This window comes from Haliotis rufescens, unplaced genomic scaffold (assembly GCF_023055435.1).
Source record: "Haliotis rufescens isolate VD_foot unplaced genomic scaffold, xgHalRufe1.0.p SCAF_17, whole genome shotgun sequence".
Lineage (NCBI taxonomy): Eukaryota > Metazoa > Mollusca > Gastropoda > Lepetellida > Haliotidae > Haliotis > Haliotis rufescens.
In genome coordinates, this window is record NW_025963857.1 from 23,710,583 (window position 1) to 23,735,742 (window position 25,160).

A 25,160-nucleotide genomic window follows, 5' to 3' on the forward strand; every position below is an offset into this window, starting at 1 on the left:
ACTCGATATATATCTCTCTCTCATTCACTCTATCTATCTATCTATCTATCTATCTATCTATCTATCTATCTATCTATCTATCTGGTATATATCAAGCGCGCTGATGACAAGATACGAAATATGAAGTTTATCAACGTCAGCGCTACTTATCCTTCTCTTCTTACAATAACAATGCTATCAAACCTTTCGTCAGTCACGTGGATGTGAAATACTCGTGACGATGTCGTTAAGCACTTTAAGTCCTGTTTGGACATGTAGACGGTTTCATCTCATGTTGAAATCGACCGAACAAAGGGCGTTCTTCGCCATAAATAGCCTGATTTCGGATATCATTCGCAGTACAGTTCAACATGGCGTCCCTCAACCAATGTGTCTTTTTTTTGTCTCTTTGTTTAATCTGCGTTAACGGATACTATCCTAACACGTGTAAGTATGACTGTTACAACATATTACAGATTCAGGTGCAATGTATTGATATTAACCTAAGCTGGTTTAAGGTTCAAAGTGTAAGTTGCATATATTCACGATGATAAAAGTAGAAGTCGTTATGAATGTCGCGGTGTACATTCCATCTGATGTCGTACACTTTGATGTAACCTGTGCTTAAGTAAATATTGAACCAGCTTGAATTGGTCACAATAAAAAAATTATTATTTTATCAACAGTTGGTCCAAAAATAATTTCAGGCAGCATATGAGCGTACAAATATAATAAAATGTTTGGGTCACACTCTCCTTTGGGTAAACCTCTCCATCTTTTCATACATTAAAGGGCGGTCGAGAAGCATGGTTGTTAAAGCGTTGGCTCGTCACGCCAAAGATCGGGTTAGATTTGCCACATGGGTACAATGTGTGAAGCCCATTTGTGGTGTCCCCCGCCGTGTAATTGCTGGATTGTTGCTAAAGGCAGCGTAGAACCATATTCACTCACTCACTTTTACACATTAAACTAATCGATACGTACACAGGACTGAAATTCTACTGATTGGTTATGACCACAAATAGAAATAGACAGCTCTTTATCGATTTGATAAGGTCTGCCCTGGTTTGATACTACGCCAGGTTGTATTGGTTAGATATAAACTGATAGCGCTATGATTTCTATCAACATATTACAGTGCTTCGAGCAAAATTTGCATAAAGAGTAATGCGCTTTACAAGCACATTATTATTATTATAATTATTATTTATTTATTTTTTATTTATTTTTATTATTATTATTATTATTATTATTATTATTATTATTATTTTAATTTTAGTTTTATTTTATTTTTTTATTATTATTTTGTTTTAATTGGGATAAATAATATATGTGCAGCAACCCCCTCATTTATTGATGACCATTATAACCAAATATTTTATTACTTTTCGCGAACATCTAAGTGTCATTACTGGATTTCAGTGAGCCGTTTATATTTAAAATATGTAATATCATGTTTCAAATAAGGGTAGAAATGTATTTAAGTGAAACATTTATTTGTAAAATGTGCATTGACAGTATTGCAATGTGAATTTGAAATGAATATAATTCATAGTCACCACTATTATGCCTTGGAATCGGTTTCAGCGGATCATCATTTCTGATAATTCTCTGCTGATGACGCTATATATTCATATAACTAAAACCTGACTATTGACAGATTATATGGACCAGAAATGCTCGAGAACTATCTCGTTCTCGAAGGACATGCGTCTCAAGCTGACCCTCTTTTCAAGCACTAATCTGCAACGTGGCATGTCGTGTTCCACGACCATCCAGACCAACACCATAGGGGATAAACTGTTGGTGAACATCAGATCTCTCAACACGCGCTCAAGCATCGGCTGCACCAAGAACAGCCTCAAGATATATGACGGCAGTACAATAATAAATGGTAAGCACTGTGTTTAATATTTGATTCGGGGGCATTTCAGTCTGCCTGGTGGATCTCCTGGTTAGAATGAGGTCCGCAGCAGTGTATGCTAGTCACAATGGACATTGCGGAGTCTGGCGCAGGATGGGTGATTTGTTGATTGTGTGTCATCGTACCCCAGCAGCGTGAACCATTGTTCATTATGTCAATCACAAGATTCGATTAGTTACAGGTCGTAAATGCGGTTAAGTGCGGCATTAAGCAACAAACAAATGCATTAATAGTTTGGGGGAGCAGATGTTATTCAAAACAGTTAAATCGGTTAGGTAAAAGCAATGGTGTTATGCAGGATAATTCACTAAATAGCAGTTTCGGGAGTGCTTTATATAATTATTTAAATAAGTATATAGGTCAAATTACCGCTTGTTTATATGCATTGAAATCAGGTTATGGAGTTATGTACATGAAGGATACACATATCAAACAATAAAGAAAATATTAATAAAAACACAATCCAAAATGTTAAATATATAATTTAAAATAGTAAACGTTCAGATTTAGTTAAGCTGTACATGTACATTGTAGTAGTGATATTGTAGCAGTGCGTCCAGCCATCCTACAGATGACATCCTTAGCTTGTCCGCTGGCTGAGCTAACCTCTTTTGCCATGTGGACAAGGCGTCCGCCCCCGGATCAGAAGGTTCGAGTTTCGAGTCCAAACACCGGAGCCTGATATGTTGTAGTCGCTACATTGGTGAACAACGTACGGCTGGGCATATTCATATATTTTTCCAGCAAAATACGTCCCAGTACCCAACTATGCAACCTGGAAAGTGCTTTCTGTTGACGGGGGAGTATTAGCAGGGGGTGACGTCTTTCCACAGATGACATCCTACCGTGCCAGCTAGTGGTTAACCGCTTTTACCATGCACAAGGCGTCTCAGAACAAAGGTCATGGATCTTATTATATCACAGGACTCAGACATTGTATGACGGCTACACTATATCAACATTTGAGACACGCAGATAGATCAAGTGTCAAATATATTTATATTTTAAGGATTTATGTTGTGATGGACATTGGACATTAAAAGTTCTGAATAGGATACCACATGGATAAATGTAAAGGGTTGCCTAAACTTTGTTTGATAACATGAAGAGTCATATGTCGGAAGGGGGGGGGGGGGGGGGGGGGGGGGGGCTGGTTGGCCCTGATGATCAATTACCATATGGTTTCTCCAAAGTGGTAGTGGTAAACGTTGACATTCTTAATTAGTTTGGGATTTCCTACAACATTATGCTAAGACGCCATTAACCTGAATATTGTCCAAAGGGACGTTAAACCCGACTTTCTAACTTACTTACCCCTATTGCGATCTACACTTAATAGATGTTCTACAACTGCTTCAGGACCAAATGGAGACTGTGGATATGCGCCATTATCAGACTATGTCTCAAGTGGAAATACACTGACGTTTACGTTCACGACGGATAACAGTTTCCAAACTGGTCAGTTCGACGTCCTTGTGACGTCATTTGGATCAGCAAGTGCCGGTGAGTTTAAAGGGTCTATGCCAGCATCTTTAAGTGCATGTTAGAAGCTGCAGTTTCAATGAAGATAGAGTTGGCTTTGATTTCAACTTGTTAATTCTTTAAATGCGACGATCATGCACAGAAGCTAGAACCTTGATCAAGCCCAGGTGCTTGAGACCCGTGAAGATCCGGGGTAGAATAGGTCTTCACCAACCCATTCATGCCGTAAAAGGCGACTATGCTTGTCGTAAGAGGTGACTAACGGAATCGGGTGGTCAGGCTTGTCAGGTTGATGCATGTCATCGATCCCAGTTGCGTGGATCGATGCTCATGTTATCAATTACTGGATTGTTTGTTCGAGACCCGATTATTTACAGACCGCCGTCATATAGCATGGATATTGCTGAGTGTGGCGTTAAACAACAAACAAACAAACTAACAGACCAACCAACCCAGGTGTTCACAAGATGTTGATATCAGTTGATATCTATTTCCATGTCCATTAGTCCATATGGTTGTTTATCAATCTGTTTACCCATCCCTGCCAAATGCGCACAAACAAAGCGTCATACCTGTAAGGGCGCATATCTGCCACAAACATAAACATAATAAAAGGGAACAGACAATATCAGAAAGTGACATAGCACCTTACATTTTATAGTTATGTTAGAGGTCGCAAGGTGTTCGGGAAATTTATTGGGCATTCTACGACTCTTAAATGAAGGTGATATACAAATGGCCATGTGAGATTTCTTGATGATGGAACGGGTTTTGTAGCTTTTTTCCACGTACTTGTACATGATAATGAAAACACCAAATATTGAGGAATTGGGTAAAATCCAGCTACAGTTGAAATTTGATATTTTTACAATTTTAGTATTCCGTGTTCTTTTGATTCTAACCAAAATGGCGACAAATTCCCCTGCACGTTAAATTGCTTTACATTTACAGGTACGTGCTCAGGTAACCGCTTCGTGTGTGACAACTTCCGCTGTGTCAGCAACACCCTCACGTGTAACGGCTTCGACGACTGCGGAGATAACTCGGATGAGATCGATGGCTGCAGTTCGATCACCTGGAACACTGGCTCCATCGCGGGCATTGCTGTAGGAGCAATAGTGTTTATAGTGATCGTTGTGGTCCTTTCGTTCGTCGGCAGGGTATACAGGAGGAGACGATGTCTTGCTGAGGTGAGTTCGAGAAACGGATAGTATAACGGTTTAAGAGTGAGTGAGTGAGTGAGTGAGTGGGTGAACGAGTGAGTGAGTGAACGAGTGAGTGAGTGAGTGAGTGAGTGGGTGGGTGAGTGAGTGAGTGAGTGGTTGGGTGGTTGGGTGGATGGGTTAGTGAGTGAGTGAGTGAGTGAACGAGTGAGTGAGTGAGTGAGTTGGGTTTAACGCCGCTTTTAACAGTATTCCAGAATGTAAAAGGTGTCAATATTGCATTATCAAAACCATTATATGTTAGGATCACTACATTAAATATTTTATCAACTTGGTATATTATCAAATAATGCTACATATAAGGCCAGTAAGTTAACTGAGGAAGAAATCTGTGAAATAGACAGAGCCAGCACCTTCTACTAAGAGCGTCATGCGAATCATTCTGTGATACAGTTTTACACATAAGCCGGTGAATATTGTCAAGCCAATATCACAGCGGGGAATGCCATAAATTGGCTACACACAGCATGCCAATATAGGGAATAAAACCCGAGACTTGGGCGTGACGAGCTAACGCATTAACCACGACTTTACCTACTGACCCAAATTTAACAAAGGTTACCATTCTTGACAGAGGTACAAGTATTTGTATATTGTAAATTATATTCATGTCTATATGTCCGGAAACACCACTTCAAAATTCTTCAACTGTAAAATTAACTAAAATAGTTTTTAAACGTTACCCTAATTGTACAAGGTCTTTTGTGCGATTTCGTTCAATATTACTCATTTATCCAAACTCAGTTTTATCCGGGTTAGATTTGGATCAAAACAACCTGTGAAGTAGGTGAAGAGGCTCGATGACTTGGTTTATTGCATCCCAACTGCTCATCTTTGCTCATAATATTAATCACTGGATTTTCAGGTCTAGACTCGATATAGGCCGCGGTCTCATATCGCTGGACTATTGCTGTGTGTGGCGTTAAACCAAACCAAACAGCGTTTATAATCTTACCGCAAATACGCGGTACAGAATAGATGCGAGCAATGGTCAAAATATATGGTTATTGATTCAGTATTTTAGCCTCCTCTTCTTTATTTGCAATCGTTTTATGTTTTGCAGACTCACTGTCACGCCGCCCCACCACCATGTGCTCCAGCAAGCTACCCTAAATCTATGACGTATGGATATTGATACGGAGGGTATTGTCGGATTGTTCAAGTGTTCATTTTGGTGTTCATGGATTCTTGACCAAGGACTAAGATTTCAACCATAGCCAGTTCCGCAAAGAAACTTTTAGAATCTACCTCTGCAAAGATCAGTGCGTGTGGAATTTCATACATAATGTTTTTAATAAATATTGGTCTCATAAATTGTGTTTTTTATTACTGTATTCGAGACAATTACACAGATGCATGGGATATTGAATTCTCCATAAACTTGACACTTGATTTGAAGATTCTTTTATGCCTTTCGCCCGAGTAAACAATATTCCAACTAGATGAATAACCTATAATAACTCGAGTCTGGGGCAGACACACCAGTGCTTAAATTCCCAGTGATGGCCCGTCGATGTGCGATGACGCACAAGAAAATAGGTCACCCGATTCAATTTAGTCGCCTCTCACTACACGCAATAGGGTTCAATAGTATTTGACGTACATAGCGACATTGAACGAGTGTGTGTGTGTGTGTGTGTGTGTGTGGCCTTAAGTCCGTTTAAGTGCTGTTTGTTTGTTTGCTTGTTGTTTAACGCCGCACACAGCAATATTCCAGTTTTATGACGACGGTCTGTAAATAGTCAATCCAGTGGTTGACATCATGAGCATCGATCTATGCAATTGGGATACGATGACATGCATCAACCACGTCAGCGAGTCTGACCACCCGATCCCGTTAGTCGCCTCTTACGACAAGCATGGGTTGCTGAAGACCACTTCTAACCCGTAATATTCACTGAGAATTCCTCATTCAGAGCCCGAGCCGGCCAGTCCTTGTTTTAACCACTTAGTGCCGATCGCCAGGCAGGATAACAACAAGTACCATTTTTAGTAGCTCTATCAACTAAACCACGGAAGCGATTTATGAGCAACAGAGTGATGTGAACATATTAATATCAGTTCATATTCATAATAATCGACTTATTATGCAAACCTCCGAAACCAAGACTGGTATGTTTCATGCGCAGATATGTTATCCAGTCAACAGGAAAAATGTTCTGCTGAGATCATTACAATTCCGAAGTCAACAGTGTTCTTTTATGGCCGATTCGCTCTTCAGGGCGACAATTATTACCGCAAAAGTAAAAGATATCGTTGTATATAATTCTAATGTGCACACATCCCTTTTCCGCTATTATTGTCCTTTGATTGGCTGACTATGAACCCGGACTATTTTCGCAACATTCATTCGTTCATATTTCGATCACGAGAACACCGTTTTTGTTTACGCTGGAAATGCAACCAAACAAAGGAAAATAAACTGAAATAATTTCAACTTGTAAATAAATATATTATGAAATGCTGAAGTATTTGAAGTACATTCTATCAGGACATTGTATAACGCTTGATTCTTATTTGTTAAGAAGAGGTTCCTTTTTGGAACAGAAACCTCTTTTCGTAAATATAAACACAAAAATGTGCGTATGAATACATCAATAGCCTAAATATCGATCCATAAAAAATGGCTGCCGATCACTGACGAGAACTGTTTACCGTATCGATATTAAGTCTAATAGACGCTGGGTCTCTAATACAAGCCAGATCTCTTATTCACCCCTGGTCAACAGCTCTCGCGAAATTAAATACGTCCGAGTGAAATAGAGAAAATCCAGTACGTTCGATTTCGGATTCCTTTGGCGACGATTTTGACGTTCTAGATCGTAACCCTGACTGCTTCGATGATGAGATTACAACACTTAACGAAGGCATACCTTTTGCATACACATGATATTAACGTTAATGAAACTGTTAGGCACATGTTCGGTGGTGAAAAGGCAATTTCCCCATTGTAAAATTGTGTAAAATATAACATTATAAAAAAAGTACTTTAAAAAATTATATTCATGACAACATGTTTACAAACCTTTTAGTGATCCATTTTCATTGCCGCCAATTGCCACTTACTCACTCACTAAACGCGCATTATAATACAAATGATACATTACAAAACTGCAGAGTTTACCTAAACTGTTCTTAAGAGCACCGAAGAGCAACACGTGCTGTGGGACATCATTGTTAAGATGTAATGTTTTACCTTAACGACAGAACGAGGGTAGATGGCAATCCATTGAATCATGTTTACGTATGTGTTTGCAGTATGCCTGTTGAAGATGAATATCATTTCGTATTGATCTGTTAACATTATATTGAACTGCGTAAAGTTTATTTGAAAGAATTTTATTGGAAGTTTCCAACTATATATAAATTCAAAGGTTTATTGTGTACAACTCAGGATGAGTTATTAAAACGTCTGCAATATTATGTATATTATGCATACAAAAAAAGACATGATGTCGTAAAATCCATGAAATGTGCTTCACATTGTATTGTTGTCACTGCATTCCTTGTATATGGGCCAAAGGCCTACACACAAATAAACTAATTTTGACTTTGACATTATTGTTTTTTAATACTGCCTTACTGGAGTAAATGAGTGAGTGAGTTGGGTTTAACGCCGCTTTTAACAGTATTCCAGTTACAGCACGGCGTGTCAGCTTAATGTGGGAGGAAAGCTCGAAATGATGTTTACCACTTCGGTGAAACCCACGAGCACGGGTATGGTGCTGACAAACCTAGAAACATAATTGGGGCAAACCGGGATTCGAACCCACAATCATAGGTTTCTGGCGTGCCCAAGGGACGCAACCCTGCACGGCGAGTCGCGGCGCCTTAGACGACTGGGCCACCCATGCCCTCTGCCGTACTGGAGGTCGCTGCCAATGTACCCAAGCACAGAGCTCTAAGTTCACTGAAAGGTGTCAACAATCCTGATCATAACTGAAACAATAGCAGTCAGAAATGTTTCACAGACAGTTTATCGGATATCCCAACGGATACCTTCTACTTGTTTTGTAGTCCAGCCCAGTTGAAATCAAGCTCAAAGCTGTTTATCGATAATTATACTATGACACTGAAGAATGCTTGATTCTGATTGGTTAAGAAGAGGGACCCTTTTTGCAACAGTGTTCATGACAAGATATTTTTTATAAACCTTCTTGAGATGATATTTATTGCCATCAACATTATGATTTGGTAAGAATTTTAAGGGATTTGAAAGTCTAGCGGAAAACACTCCTCCCTTGGAAAGGCCACCCACAAATGTTCCTACATCTCTGAAGTCAAAGCACAGGTGCTTGATAACAACAGCTGATCAAACTTGATCAAACTCATTTCAGGACACGCGCTCAGCAACCCATTGCCGTAAGATGCGACTAACGGGATCGGGTGGTTAGGCTCGTTGACTTGGTTGATGCATGTCATCGCATCCCAACTGCGTGGATCGATGTTCATGATGTCAGTTACAGAATGGTCTAGTCCAGACTCGATAATTTATAGACCGCCGTCATAGAGCTGGAATATTGCTGATTGCGGCATTAAACAACAAACAAACAGGACACGAACAATTAAGCAAACCATACACACAACCACTGTGCCAGGGCCATAACACTCACATTTCGATCATGTGCTGGCGTCGAATTGTTGTGATATCAATCCCTCGCGTCAAAATGCCGGCTCGTATGCAGCCTTAAAAACTGTCATACGCTATGCAGTTCTATTGGCAATCACATTGTACCAGCAGGCTCCTCCTACCCAGTAAATCTACAGGTTTATGTTGAACCACATAGATCGGGGTTGTCATCTTGCTTCGTGTGACTTCTCAGGGGCACGGAGGGTGTGAACAACAACATTGGCAGCCATTGACAGTTGTAACCTGATGCTGCCTAAGTTCTTCCACATCCAAATTCGGCGTGGAGAGGCATTTATTATGAATTGGTATATTTACTGGGGGTAATTACGAACTAACTTATAAGACTCACACATGTAAATTAGGAAGGAGAATGTTAATTCATTAAGTTCGATGGAAAAATATATTCGTTCGGCATTTTTTCAAACTATTTCTACAACCTGTCATCCCTACAATGGGAAGTGGCATATTCGATATCCAAGAAATTACCTGTCGCTCTGATTTCCAAGTAATGACTTTGTGAGTCCAAACAGTGCACAGCAGGTTGCGATGAAATTAAAATATATATCTTTGGATTTGGTTTGGAGGGTTAATTTTCAACTTCTTTTTAAAAAAAATATGTTTTGAACAACAATTTCGAACTTGTCAAGACTATGGGTATTTTAATGTTAAACTTTAGAAATATTTGTTACATATATAACGACCTGTGACCAATGTCAGAAATTCAATGTTCTAGGATAGCGGACCTTTGTAGCCTGTGCAGTTACGCGTTGCAAGAAAGCACCGTTGTCAAACCTGTTGCCGTCATGGTAGAATGATAATAACCAACTGTGTTTTAAAATTTTGATGTTGTCCCAATTTAGAGTAGATACCTCTTATTTGTACATTTGAAACCTCGCGATAAAGCGCTCGATTCGAAATTAAATTATGACATATCTCCTAATGGCCGGCCATGATTGCAGCTGGAAATCTTGAAAAAAATATTTCACTCAGGAATATTTCATATAACATTGTAGCTCGTGCAATATTCAGTAAATACATCACCCATGAACGTACCACATCGACAGGGAGCAGATAACATACCTACTTACTTACTTACTTTGGAGATTTAACGTGCGCTTTCCGACTGATGCGTATTTCGCACACGGGCCCGGCCAGGCCATTTAATGTGTTTCCGAAAGGGGCGAAGGTGGTCTGTGCAACCCAAGAGGGGGGTTTAAGGGGTTGCTTATATAGAATTTGGGAATTTTGAGATTTGGAATAGATGCCGATGGGATTGGGGAGGAGAACTAAGGGAGCTGGGTATGGTGGATGTTTGTTTGTTTATGTGATTTTGATTTGGTAGGTTATTGTGTTTTTAGATGCGTTTTATTAGTTCCGTTTTTATTAAGAATACGCCTAAGGCCTTGAAGCTTTCTAGTTTATTTTGTGGGTTTAGTATTGCTTCTAGAGTTAGAGGCTTGTTTAGATTGAGGGTGGTTTGTAATGCGGTTCGATGTGTTAGGTAGTGTGTGCAGTGGATGAGTGCGTGTTCTGGGGTTTCTGGTTGTTTGCAGTGTGGGCAGTTACCTGTAGTGTGTTTTTTAAAATTTTTTAGGTGGTTATTTAGGTTGGTGTGTCCTGTTTGGAGTTTAGTGATTACTCTGTCGATTTTTTTCGATGGATGGAGAATTTTGGGTTTGGTTAGTGGTTTGCTGAGCACTTTTTTGATTTGGCTATTTGAGTTTAGATATAGGTTATGCCATTTTTTTGTGAGTTTTTGCTTGTTTACACTTTTAATTTCTGATTTTGAGATGGGTAAGTTTAAGCTTATTTCTGGGATTTTGAGGGATAGTTTAGCTGCTTTATCGGCGTTTTCGTTACCGTATATTCCTACGTGGGCGGGTATCCACAAGAAGGTTATTTGTTTGCCTGTCTTGGTTAGGTCGTTGGAGCTTTTAAGTATTTGATTTATTAATTTAGGTCGGTTTTTGGTATTTTTGTTTTGGAGGGCTTGCAGTCCACTTAGGGAGTCGGTAAGTATTAGGATATTTTTGTGTTTTTTGGATTCTTGATTATGGAGGGCTGAGGCCATGCCCATTAGTTCTGCCGCGAATATTGATTGGTTGTTTGGGAGTCGGAAGGATCGTGTGGTTTTAGTTGGTTGTGTGGTATGGACTCCGAAACCTGTGTGTTTGGAGGTCGGATCTGAGGATCCGTCCGTGTAAATGTGACACCAATTTGGCCAATTTTCGTGTATGTATGCTAGTGTGGTAGTTTTAGCTATGTTTGGGTCGGTTTGTTTATTTATTTGGCTAGCTAGTGTTGTGTCTATTTTGGGTATTTTAAGTTTAGGGGTGAAGATATTTGATTGTTTGCAGTTTTGTTTAAGATTTTTAATTTGGTGTTCATTTAGGTAGTTTGTTATTCTTTGGGATATTGGGGTAAGTAAGGGGTGTTTGCGAGCTAGAGCTTGGTTTTGGGGGCTGATGTTTTGGTTTATTAAGTTTTGGATGAGAGGGTTTGATTGGGACGCGGCCCAGAAATTTAAGCTTAGCTGTTCCCTGCGTAGACTTATGGCCATTTCTCCTGTTAAGGCCTGAAGTGAGGTGTAGGAGGTGCCATGTTGGGTGCGTGTAATTAGTTTGAGAGCCTGATATTGTATTGAGTCAAGTTTTTTAGATAGAGAGTTGTTTAGGGTGTTGTATATGGCGCAGCCGTAGTCTAGTTTTGATCTAATTAGTGATATGTAGAGAGAGAGGAGGGTATCTTTGGATGCTCCCCAGTTAGAGCCAGTTAGGCATCTTAGGGTGTTTAGGTCTTTACTGCATTTAGTTGTTAGGTTTTGGATGTGAGCATCCCAGGTGAGATGTTCATCGAAAATAAGTCCTAAGAATTTGGTTTGTTTTTGAAATTTGATTGTTTGATTGTTTAGCTGGAGAATTGGGGAGGCGGGTTTCATGTTTTTATGTTTGAATACTATTCCTGTTGTTTTTTCTGAGTTAAGGGAGAAGCCCCATTTGTCAGCCCATTGTTGTATTTTATTAAGAGATTTTTGGAGTAGATTTTGGACCATGTTCATGCTTTTAGTGCGGATCCAGATGGCTCCATCATCCGCGAATTTTGATGTGTTTACTTTAGGGGATAGGCCCTCGAATAGATCGTTTATCATTATATTGAAGAGAGTGGGGCTGAGGATACTGCCCTGTGGAGTACCATTTTCTAGGGGACATTGGTCCGATAGAGTTTGGTCTATACCCACGGTTATTTTACGATTGTTTAGGAAGTCCTGGATGTAGTTTATTATCTGCAGATAACATACAAGGGGTGAGCATATCATATAACTTTGTGTTAGCTGATTGTGTCATACCTCGTCGCAATGACCAACCGATCAATACACCTGAGGTACTATCATTTCTGGTTTACCATGCATACTTCAATCAGCAGTAACATCATCTGTAAATACAGGTCAGTGAGGTACTATCATTTCTCGTTTACCATGCATACTTCAATCAGCAGTAACATCATCTGTAAATACAGGTCAGTGAGGTACTATCATTTCTCGTTTACCATGCATACTTCAATCAGCAGTAACATCATCTGTTAATACAGGTCAGTGAGGTACTATCATTTCTCGTTTACCATGCGTACTTCAATCAGCAGTAACATCATATGTAAACACAGGTCAGTGAGGTACTATCATTTCTCGTTTACCATACGTACTTCAATCAGCAGTAACATCATCTGTTAATACAGGTCAGTGAGGTACTATCATTTCTCGTTTACCATGCATACTTCAATCAGCAGTAACATCATATGTAAACACAGGTCAGTGAGGTACTATCATTTCTCGTTTACCATACGTACTTCAATCAGCAGTAACATCATCTGTTAATACAGGTCAGTGAGGTACTATCATTTCTCGTTTACCATGCGTACTTCAATCAGCAGTAACATCATATGTAAACACAGGTCAGTGAGGTACTATCATTTCTCGTTTACCATGCATACTTCAATCAGCAGTAACATCATCTGTAAATACAGGTCAATGAGGAAATACATTAAGTGACCTATTTGCCCACTGGAAATGTCCAAGTAAATACTTTGAAATATTGGAATGAAAATCAGAAATGTACAAATGGCAGACAATCAGGTTTTTGTCCTTTTAGCAGTGTTTTGTTTTACTTTTGTCATGATCAGATACAAATGTATGACCAAAGCCTTAGAAACTCTCAAAAGACAAACTGCAGATCATGGACACCCACCCAACTGCACTCTGAAAGCAACGTTGCTCAGCTTCAACTGATTTGGGGGCGGTCGGGTAGCCTAGTGGTGAAAGCGTTCGCTCGTCACGCCGAAGACCTGGGTTCGAATCCCGACATGGGTACAATGTGTGAAGCCGATTTCTGGTGTCCCCCGCCGAGATATTGCTGGAATATTGCTAAAAGCGGCGTAAAACCACTCACTCACTCACTCAACTGATTTCCGATCTGTGCGCTGCACACAGGGAAACATGTTAACATTGGTATTGTCAGGTCGCAATTAAAGTACAAAAGTGTTACTCTTTTATTACCTGGCAACTAGATATTTATATTGTTGCAATACCAGGCTACATAAACGCTAACCTCTACTGTATTAGAAATGTATCAGTATTTGTTGTTTTGTGCTTAATTCTGAAGAATTTATATGGCGATGTGGAATATTTCATGTTCATAGTTTATGGTTACCTTTTTTGAAACTTCAACATTAATTTAGTATGATGACGGTGTGTCTGCTTGATGTGGGAGGAAAGCCAGAAGTGATGCAGGTTTTAGACGGTTACTACTTTGGTGGAATCAACGAGAATGGGATAGCGGAATTGTAAAATTACTATTTATCTACGATAATATGATTCTCAATAAGGCAATACATATCACTGACATACGGTTAACAACCTTGCCTTAAACAAATACACCTTCATCCAATACATTGATCTTCTCATCATATCACTTCTTGTGCATCAATGTCAAACCTTTATCAAGTCAGTGAATATGAAATATGAGCCGTTTTGACCCCTGGGTTTGTTTACCTGCATGTCGCAATTGCCTGGTCATCTTCCGCCCGCTTGAGTACCTGCAATTGTGATGACACTCAGTTCAGTTTAACATGGCGTCTCTGTGTCACCGTGCCTTGTTTATGTTCCTCTGGTTAGTCCATGTAGATGGATTTACTCCCACCGTCTGTAAGTATGAAAAGGAGAAATATACAACGCGAGTGAGTATAGTTTGAGTCACTTTTTGTAATATTCCAGCAATATCACGGCGTGGGACACCAGAAATGGGATCCACACATTGTATCCATGTGGGGAATCGAACCCGGGTTTTCAGTGTGACGAATGCTGGAACCACTAAGCTACCAAACAGCCCCGGATATACATGTACGAAGTTACAATCAACAAAAGGCGGTCGGGTAGCCTAGCAATTAGGATGCGATGACATGCCTCAACCAAGTCAACTATCCCGTTAGTACCCTCTTACGACAAGCATAGTCGCCTGTTACGACAAGCATTGGTTGCTTAAGACCTCATCTAACCTGGATCTTCACGGGTCGTGCATGTACATATGTTGCTTAACGCCACACGCTAGTAACATTCCAATTATATGACGCGCCCTATTAGTAATCAAGTGATTGATGTCATGAGCAACGATCCTCGACGTCGGTGTACGTTGACACGCCAACAATCAAGTCACCGTCCCGGACCACTGGATTCCTTCCTACGTCGAGCAGAGCTTGCTAGGGGCAAATTCTAACACGGAATCCCTACCGGTTATCACCACATGGATACAGTCGGGTATTATTGATGTAATTAAGGGTTATTAGGAGTCAAAAAGAAGTTACCATTTGTTGTGGTCTTACTGTCGTGCCGAGTTGTTATCCGTGACCACTTGTGTCATTCTAGGACAAGCCGCGGGCACGGGTGGCCCAGTCGTATAAGGTGCCGTGAGTCGCTGTGCAGAGTTGCGTCCCTTGGGCATGCCAGAAACCTATGATTGTGGGTTCGAATCCCGGTTCGCCCCGATTATGTTTCTAGGTTTGTCAGCACCATACCCGTGCTCGTGGCTTTCACCGAAGTGGTAAACGTCTGAGACCTGCATCACTTCGGGCTTTCCTCCCACATTAAGCTGACACGCCGTGATATAACTGGAATACTGTTAAAAGTGGCGTTAAACCCAACTCACTCACTCACTCACTCCGGGACAAGCCAAATGGCGACTCTTTGCCATTTTATCCACAAGATTCCGTCTCCAAGCAAAGGGGCATCGTGATCATGAAAAGAAAAGTCAACTTGTACGCCTTTGCTTTGTAGGTATACGAGGATTCTTTCTAGTGTATGTAATAATAAATGAAAATTTCAGCCATTTATTATTCGGTATTGTGAACCAATTGTGACTGTTACTTTGGGAATTTGGAGTATATTATTATTATTCAAACTATACCTATAAACAAGGCATACTAAGGAAATATTCACTGACGAAAGCATTCATTGTCGTACACGGATTCTGAGTGGTTCGTCGTGTTTTATGTTTGTCGTGGGTATATCCTTGGAAGGCAATTCTCTTTTTGACCGTCATTTTATCATATCAGATCATCGACAAACCTGAAGCTAAAGTTAAACTTCTTGGCCAAATTTCTGTGTTTGACTATGCCAATCCGAGGAGCAATTTCGATTCATATTTACGCATATGATATATAGAAACAGATCAACAAGAAGGGGTGCCCAATTGGTGTCCATGGGGATGCCCACTTCTTGCCTCAGTGCCTTACCCCTAGATTTTACAGCAGATCGTATCAATGAAGAAGTCCAGAATTTCACATATTGTTTTCTGAGTGAACTTCAAATATTATTATCTTTCATTTTTGACAAATTTTAGCAAACGCCCAATGGATCAAGCAATGGCCTTTTCCCTTAAGTTTGTTATGTGGGATAGTGGTGTACCAAGTTGAAGAATCAAACATTTTGACAGAATTGAACTTTTTTCTTTTTGGTTGGCAAAAAATCAGGCACATCCTTTGAGATTTGGAGAATCGGCATATGATTTCCCATTGTCTCAAATTCTTTCTGTAACTGTAAGTTGTCCCTTGATAATATTCAAGATTATGGTTAATCTTTGAGACAGGGTGGTGGTACCTTTGCTGGACCAAGCAAAATATCTCTCCGTGTACGGATTTTTATGTAGCTTTGGAATGCAGTATAAAAGCGGAATTGATATTATTTGATATATCACTTATACCAAGTTCTTTGATCAAACAAGTAGTGTAGTGATGCTTACATAATATTATCATTGTTATATTCACTGAGGCATTATCAGTGGGAACAACATTTCAGGGAAGGCAGCCATACTGTGGATGACAGGTGGCTGGGACAGAACAGGTTGATTCCAATTCTGTTCCTCTTTTTCAGTTTGTACATTCTACTAATGACATCACGCACTGACTTAACCCACTTTAAACCACATTCAACGAGTTCCTCTGGCCCATGTTGTGGCTGATGTTTCGACAGTATCCATGGTAATTTAAATTTGTGATCCCAATTGGTAGAGGGCTGCACACGATATTTGAGTTGTAGTAGCACACAAAATGATCCTCTCGATTGGAGGAGGAGGAAACACAACCTATCAGCACAATACTACCACCCAGTTCTTAAAAGACAAGCGTGGGGTGACGGTGACCTCTTCTGCTCAAGAATTTCCAAGAGGATGTGATCTTTGCCTAATTGGCTTGGTGTATATGTTTTACTGAATGTATAATTTGCTCCCATCGCTATATGACGATCTCTCGCTCATTCACTCACTGATCGTAGCACATTCACTGCATGGTTTGCCTGGTCCTGACCCTAGCCGTGATGAGCTTACATATTGCTGACTTCAACAATATTCACACAATCACTATATCATACAATATATTTATTATTAACGTGATTCTTCACAGATTATATGGACGATAAATGTTCGGAAACTCTCACGGTGACAAAGGACCTGCGAATTAAGCTGACATCCTTACCCAACACTCCTCTGGATTATGGCTGGGTTTGCTCCATAATCTTCCAGAGTTCATTTCCAGGGGACAAACTGATGGTGAAGATAAGATCATTCAGCACTGTGGGGACCGTACTCTGTTACAAGAACAGTCTCACAATATATGATGGTGCGAATACATTAACAAGTCTGAATGGTATGTGGAAATTACTATTGCAATTTTTCATAAGATTTAGATTCATTGAATTTTCAGTTCTCCATTGATATAGTTTAGATGACTGGTTTTCCTGCTGCGCCAAATGGATAATCGACGCTGATTGTTTTCTGTATTTGACGTCATTAGACGAATTATATGGGAAAGTTTCATAGTTTCATATTATTTCATAAGTATTTGATAAAAGCAAAATTGATATTGAAATGTGTAAAACTGTGCATGCATGGCGATGCGAGAATTTATATACAGAAATGGTCGATATATTTATTATCATCAGGATTCTTCAATGGTTATGGTATGTTAACATTTAAAACTGTAAAATACGTTTACGTTATTCAAGGACCCGCACACCTGAAGCAGTATTAATATACAATAGGTGGTAGTGATTTGAATATCATATTTGAATATGTATCATGATATAATAATGTATAATATACATGTAGTATAATAGTATACATGTGTACTGAACGACAGAAATAATTGACGAATAGTTTCACGATCATGTTCCTTTAATAACCTCCCAATGTGTTGACATTTTGATAAGCAACATTCAAATTCCATAGCACTGCTAGAAAACAATTACGTTGGACATTAAGCCAGTATAAGCCTACCACTGGCCGATTACGTAGCTGGTTGTCTACAGCGTACATGCCTCTGTCCAAGCCGACGCCTAACTGTTGTAATCACTGATGGTCAGGCCATGGAATCATATCGCGTTCTATGCAGTTCCCATGGCCATTTGGAGGAGACCACGAAGAAGAAGAGACGGCCTTGATGGTAATGACTCTAGGCATCTCACGGTGGGATCGATGCCTAAAGCTGTTGGTGGAATTAAATCTCGGCTTGAGGCGATATATAGATCGTTGGGTTTTGGTCATCTTTGCAAAAGTCACATCATGAGCACTTTCCCAAGCCAACAGTACACCATGACTCGGTTTCTTTCAAAAGACCCCAAACGTGGCTTTGCGATTCAAACTTTGAGTAACGAAGGCATATGTCTTGAAGGCTCTTAGCAAAAATCATTGGTTGAATGGATATGGCGCTGAATGATTTCTTATTAACATTTCGTCAGTTATGTGAGCTGTGTGACCGATTGTAAACATCAATGAATAAGAGACGTCATTAACTAATATATATTTGTACCATGTACTGGTAATCCAGTATAAGTTGAATTAACTCACTGAACGAGTTTGAGACAAGTAGGCGGTACACAGAAATTGGGAACACATAGTACATGTAGTTGTATTACAGGTAGAGAGGGTGTACGCATCTTGTTCACGTGCAGGTCATGACGATGAAATTGACTACCCTCCCGCAGACACACGTGTTGCTCATAAGACTATTGAGAGGTAGGTGTGACAGGTCGATACTAGAATTCTCAAAAAGTCGTTTGATAGAAGTTCATTACAAACAAATAAACGTGTCAAAGCGAGGTAATGATACATTCGCAGGCTCGTATTAGCTTATAATGTCATACATTACATAGAGAAAGACATTTACAAATATATCTCAAGCAGTGGCAAAATCTAGCATTGCCCTGGTCTGTCTGTATCTATGCTAAAGCGCATCAGATCAGAAGGTATCGCTCGTGACAAAGTATTCCACTTTTACAGCAAATGAATTCCCTTCATTGTCAAAATACTTCACAATTGATGTCATCAATGCACATTTCCTGTCGCCGTTTTCTCAGTCATCGAGTACATCACACCCGCACGCACAATAATATGCTATTGAACTCGCGACTAGAACACGTTCTCAGCTGATACAGGACACTCACATAGCCATCGTACTTGTCTCGGACCACCCGCTACCCCTCTCTTTACAATGGTACGCGCCAATGGGCTGACCTCATACTCAGTCACACGGGATTAAATGTCAGGTAACAACTCAACCTATCCTGGCTTACCAGTAACGCATGTCATTATCGCGTTTCTTTTGTCGTTCACTGGATATGTTTCAAAGTACGCAGTATAGTTATGTTTACAACACACTCCGAACGTAAAACAGGCTGAGAAGGTCCAATCGATCCAAAAGTCATTCCTACCTATATGTGTACGGTTATGTTATGGATTACAACCCCTCATATATTCTACAACTGTTTCAGGAGCCAGTGGGGACTGTGGGAATGTGCCAAGCAAAACCTATATCTCAAGTGGAAAAACGTTGAAATTTGTGTTTCGAACGGATTTCACTCTAAACCAACGTGGTCAGTTTGACATCTTGCTAGTGTCATTCGGTGAGCACCTCTTTTTGTTTCTGTTTAGTATTTATAATATTGTTTAGTATATTTAACATATTCGTATTTGAGTTTGATTGAACGTCTCATATTTTAAACATTATTTTAGTTATATCCTGCATTACTGAGGTAAGTACGAGAAACTAATACTATAACGACATTAGAGTGTTACAGTTGTCAGTTAATATTCCTTTATCAAAATTTCACAATACTCTTATTTGGATGCTTTAGTTACAAGACAGTCATTGTTGTGCTTAATGTGAGTGAGTAAGTTTGGATTAACACTTTGAACAGTATTTCAGTTATGTCAGGACGTGTCAGCTTCATATGGAAGGGAAAACCAGATGTGATATGTGAAATTGTCTCAGGCCTTTACAACTTTGGTGAAACCCATTAGCACGGGTAGGATACTGACAAACGTAGAAACCAAATCGAACCTACAATCATGGGTTTCTGGCACGCCTAAGCATCTCACGGCGAATAACTGCTCCATAGAAACGTAAACAGGGGACAATAGTCAGATGTCAATTAGACCTAAAAGTTTGCAACATTTTGAACACGTGGCCAATTTCTCAAATTACTGGAAGATTATTTCATGGAATAAGATGGTTCCATCATTGTTCCATCAGATCCGTCTCCAACCTGAATATTAAATGGGAGTTCCCCGAACAGAAGCACAATCGGTGACCCTTTGGAAAAGAATCCAGGCTCGTTGACTTGGTTGATGCATGTCATCGATTCCAATTGCATGGATCGATGCTCATGATTTTGTTCACTGGATTGTCTGGTCCAGACTCGATTATTTACAGACCGCCGTCATATAGCTGGAATATTGCTGAGTGCGGCGTTAAACAACAAACCTAACCTAACCTTTGGAAAACTCGATTTCCATTCAAACTTTGAGACCTCTGATAATTAATTATCTCTAGTTATAATCGAGTTTGCTATTCGCTTAATTTAGCAGAAGCTATCTAAGTCTGCATATAAATCAGTTGTATTTACATTTGCGTTAATCATTATAGGGAATTGCACGAACAGTCGCTTTATGTGTGACAACGGTCGATGTGTCAGCAACGACCTTACATGTAACGGCTTCAACGACTGCGGAGACAACTCGGATGAGAACAGTGGCTGTGAAAAAGGCAATTCATTGCAATTGGGAACAGGCGCCATCGCGGGCATAGCTGTAGGAGCGATAGCTTTTATTGTGATCGTGGTGGTCCTTTCTCTCGTCCGCAGGATGTACAGGAGAAGACACTGCGTTACTGATGTGAGTATTTCAAACAGAATCAGTGGTGTAAAATGAACACGAACATAGTTTTAGTTGTCACTGCTAAAAAAATATTTTTGTATTAATTACCAAAAACGTAACATTTCTACAATCAGTACGCGATTTTTGCAATGGAGCCTTGGTTTTGTTGGATGTGTGTCCATTCGTCTATTCCTGATTTTAGTATGAATGAGAGGGTGCATTTGGTTTAAAACCGCTTTTAACAATATTTCAGTTATATCAGGGTGGAACCTACGAGCACAGGCAATCTAACCACCCACCAGAGAACAATGTCGCTTTGTTTAGTGTGTGCAGTGAATATAACACTGGATGAAATAGTATGTTTCCAAAGAGTTGGAAACGTAGTGATTTCCAAACGTTTTCAAGCTTGGAAACTATACTTTTTGTTCCAGTGTCATTACCTGCCGTTACTTTTTTCAGTGATTGCATGTACCACTGTGATTTCAAAGTGTTATTTTAATTAAAATATATTTTGACGGTGTACCTAAGAGTTATTCCCCTTAGACCGCAAATTTGCATTCTTTTTTCCAAGTGGCTCAGAGTTATCTCCCCCTAGTTATTAGAGGGCGCAGATGGCAATGGATGGCGTCACGTAAGGCAGAACGACACAGCACGCTTGTTTCTTTCCCACCCACCCTCCCAGTAGTATTATTGGTAAGCGGTGTTATACAATGTGCATTGTATGCTGAGAGGAGTTTATTTACTCAATTACTCAACTTTGGCAAATTGATCACTGCTGTTTGATCAAGCTTTGTAATTTTGTGAATGCATATTAAAGCTTCCAGACTTTTGAAAATGTTGCGTTTATGCTGTTCATTTTAGCATCTTGATTAGCATTACTCGGGTTCAAGTTAAAACTATATTGCACATGTGTTTTAAGAACGTTATTGTTGAGTAATGGTCAAGGAAACTATGTAAATTTTCGGTATTAACGTTTCATAATTGTCCACCAATGGTTCAATTTCGTCAGTCCAAGTTTAATATAAGCACTCAACAAAAAGACACGAAGACAAAAAGTGTGGTCACGTCAACAACAGTTCACATTTATGGTAAACGATATTGTAGGAACGTATATGTATAGTGTAAGTGTGAGAATGGGATCGTATATTAAATACATGCTTAAGAAACACAGCAACGGCTTTTATATCCGTATTTTTACCATTGACTGGATACAGTAGTAATGACAGGAGGTAAATATCCTGTTCTGAGTATTGAATCCTTGATATTCAAGTAGCAAATTGTAAATAATGAACTTGAATAGTCAACTGTCTTACATTTTCGAGACTTATTTATTTATTGTTTAACACAATGTATTTCAAATAAGGCTTTCGCTTACATCCAAATTAGAAATAGGGATTTTTTTACTGAATCTCAAATTCATCAATAAGTTTATATATTCTTGTGTTCATTCATTTCCAAAGCTGAATGGAAAGATTTCAATAAAAACATCCGACTATCTGAATATTTTGATGATAATGAAGATGCCGTTGACTAAAAGCGCAGATGATCAATGTTCAGATAGCTTAGTGAGAAAGAAATCCATATGAGCTCCACAAATAGGAAATATTTAGATGACCTTGTGGTAGCTCAAGTTAACAAAAACGTAATAAGACAGAATGTACCTAAATGGGTAAAATGATGCAATGAGACAAATTATAAATAACTCTGATATCATCTTAAAAGAGGCGGACAAAGGAGGCGCCTTCTTCATTATGAATAAACAATTCTATAAGGACAAAATACTTTCCATGGTAGAAGATATCAAGTACTTGTTACATGAATGTTTATATGAAATCCCTGAACAATTTTCAAACAGCTTCATCATTCAAGCTTTTTTTATTTAGTTATATGCAACAACGTTTCAACTTTAATGTGGAATTATAAGATGTTACTGTGGGCACAAATGTTGCACCTACATTCACGACTTTAGGGTTCGGATACCTGGAAAAATATTTTTGGAAAAGGTCGGCCAGAAATTTGGTGAGTACATGCACAGGCATGGATTTGTTTGCTTGATGACTGTTCTATTCATTTATAAGGCCTAGGGCCGACTCACAATACTACATGACATTTTAAAGTCTCTCTCGCTCTCTCGTTCTCTTCACAGACCCATTGTCACGCCAGCCCACCATCTTGTTCTCCAGGAAGCTACCCTTCTTCTATGTCGTATGGATATTGATTCTAGCAGCAGTGTACACACGGATCTCAAGTCTACTTCGGTCATGAGATTGCGCATTTGATTGATTTCCTGTATGCTTGCTCAAAGGAATATATGGAATATATTCTGTTTGTCATAAAGTTGTTTTGTTGCTTTGCCTTGTGTGTTTAGGGACGGAGCATTTGATGTTCTGGTGTGTGTGTGTGTGCGTGTGTGTGTGTGTGTGTGTGTGTGTGTGTGTGTGTGTGTGTGTGTGTGTGTGTGTGTGTGTGGTTCGGGTGTATTGACCTTGGATTTTAACAAAATAATATATTGCCCCCGTAACTTCTTGATAATGGGTACGATGTGTGAAGCCCATTTCTGGCGTCCCCCGGCGTGATATTGCTGGAATATTGCTAAAAGCGGCATAAAACCGTACTCACTCACTCACTCTTGATAAAGACTGTTGTGAAAAAATTATTGCCTTGCACAAAAATTACACTGTTACAGTGTATTTTTTTTAGAAACTTCAGGCTCATAGTTTTAAATAAACAAATATCGGGTTTTGTAGCTATAGCTGTATTAAAAACTTTAATCTCGATACAAAATCCCAATACGAATCAAATTAGTACGTTCAGATGTTTACCTCTACAATATATACAAATCACACAATCCGGTCCATCAAAAACACCTCCTACGACAAGCAAAGGTTGCTAGGGACCTAAAATAACCCGTTATTTTCATTTGAATTCGTTGTCATGGAGATCCCGAGTACGAATAAGTGCATGGTTGTGAACATTGTGTGCTCACAAAGAGTGAACAGGAACCTGTATTCCTAAGGGGATAAGGCGTTCGCTCGTCACGCCGAATACCCGGGTTCGATTCCCCACATGGGTACACTGTGTCAAGCTAAAAACGGCATAAAAACATACACACTCACTCAGGTATACCACCAGACTGGGCAGGCAAGGGACAGACCCCGAAGCCGAAGACCACCTGTGACCACCCCACAGGGGGGCTGTCATCTGCGCAATCCGCATCGGCACACAGAATGTGAAGACGATAACGTGCTGCAGGAATTCGGGCCTACAGACCCCACCGCGGAATGGATTGACCCGTCAAGAGTGGTCACGAGGTGTGCGACGTTGGCAGTGACCTCATTGATAAAGGGTACAGTTCATCGACAATTGCAGGTTCGACGGCGTCATGGCATGGGCGGTATTTGTCGTGAAAGGAAACCTAACTATCTTGTTTTCATTCGTGGAAATTTGATCGCACATCAATAACGTATTGTTTGTTTGTTTGTTTGTTTGTTTGTTGTTTAACGCCTCAGCAATATTCCAGCTATATGATGGCGGTCTGTAAGTGATCGAGTCTGGACCAGACCATTCAGCAACTGACAACATGAGCATCGATCCACGCGATTGAGATCGATGACATGCATCAACCAAGTCAGCGAGCCTGAACACCCGATCCCGTTAGTCGCCTTTTACTCAAGACTATAGAGCACAAGTGTTTCAAAAGACTTTGGTTGAAATAATGGTCTCTTGTACATTTTCGGTCTGCGCGTTTCATAACTGTACTAGTTCTTCTACTGTCAACGTGAAATTACTTAGATTCATTGCTAGAAATAAGTGTAGAAATAGCCTACGGTTCCCATTTTTCAGCCTTTTTTAATGTAAGCACCGGAGAAAAGGCGAGACAGAAGATTTTTTCAGTGGTAGGAAGTTTTAGACCAAGCGTACAATTGTTTGTTCCTTAAACTTAAACACTTATAATTAGACAGGACATGAATTATTAACTTCAAAGTTGTGCATTGAAATTCTCAATTTACGGAAGATTACTATTTAAAAATGAATGGTACTATTGATTTTTTTATCAGTTGATCCTGACAGTTAGGGTCGCTACATGGCTTAAATAATGCCGATGCGACGTTCAATTTTAACTCACTCACTCACCCTATCTTACCCTATCTCACCCTATCTATGTTACACACTGTAGACATAGAATTCTAAAACATCCTCATACATGCTTAGATAACTTACACTTGTCA

At 39.7% G+C, this 25,160-nt stretch overlaps 2 protein-coding genes across 2 annotated transcripts; both read left to right on the forward strand.

Moving 5' to 3' along the window:
- Positions 1–256: 256 nt before the first annotated feature.
- LOC124116361 (neuropilin and tolloid-like protein 1) lies at positions 257–5,922 on the forward strand. The gene is made up of 5 exons (XM_046477669.2): positions 257–426; positions 1,640–1,873; positions 3,263–3,406; positions 4,337–4,575; positions 5,672–5,922. The coding sequence occupies exons 1-5, from the start codon at positions 351–353 to the stop codon at positions 5,741–5,743; spliced, it is 765 nt and encodes a 254-aa protein (XP_046333625.2). The 5' UTR covers positions 257–350; the 3' UTR covers positions 5,744–5,922.
- Positions 5,923–14,349: 8,427 nt separating this feature from the next.
- Positions 14,350–23,264, forward strand: LOC124116354 (neuropilin and tolloid-like protein 2). Its single transcript, XM_048397760.1, has 5 exons — positions 14,350–14,435; positions 17,183–17,425; positions 19,548–19,679; positions 20,702–20,949; positions 23,078–23,264. Exons 1-5 carry the CDS (start codon positions 14,360–14,362, stop codon positions 23,147–23,149), a joined length of 771 nt encoding a protein of 256 aa, XP_048253717.1. The 5' UTR covers positions 14,350–14,359; the 3' UTR covers positions 23,150–23,264.
- The last annotated feature ends 1,896 nt before the right edge of the window (positions 23,265–25,160 follow it).

What these genes read in the sequence shown, in the direction of transcription:
- LOC124116361 (XM_046477669.2), top strand. Translation starts at nt 351, where the DNA reads ATGGCGTCCCTCAACCAATGTGTCTTTTTTTTGTCTCTTTGTTTAATC. An exon ending in CGGATACTATCCTAACACGT is followed by an intron (nt 427 to 1,639) that starts GTAAGTATGACT and finishes GACTATTGACAG; the next exon opens with ATTATATGGACCAGAAATGC. An exon ending in GGAGACGATGTCTTGCTGAG is followed by an intron (nt 4,576 to 5,671) that starts GTGAGTTCGAGA and finishes TATGTTTTGCAG; the next exon opens with ACTCACTGTCACGCCGCCCC.
- LOC124116354 (XM_048397760.1), top strand. Translation starts at nt 14,360, where the DNA reads ATGGCGTCTCTGTGTCACCGTGCCTTGTTTATGTTCCTCTGGTTAGTC. An exon ending in TGGATTTACTCCCACCGTCT is followed by an intron (nt 14,436 to 17,182) that starts GTAAGTATGAAA and finishes GATTCTTCACAG; the next exon opens with ATTATATGGACGATAAATGT. An exon ending in GAAGACACTGCGTTACTGAT is followed by an intron (nt 20,950 to 23,077) that starts GTGAGTATTTCA and finishes TTCTCTTCACAG; the next exon opens with ACCCATTGTCACGCCAGCCC.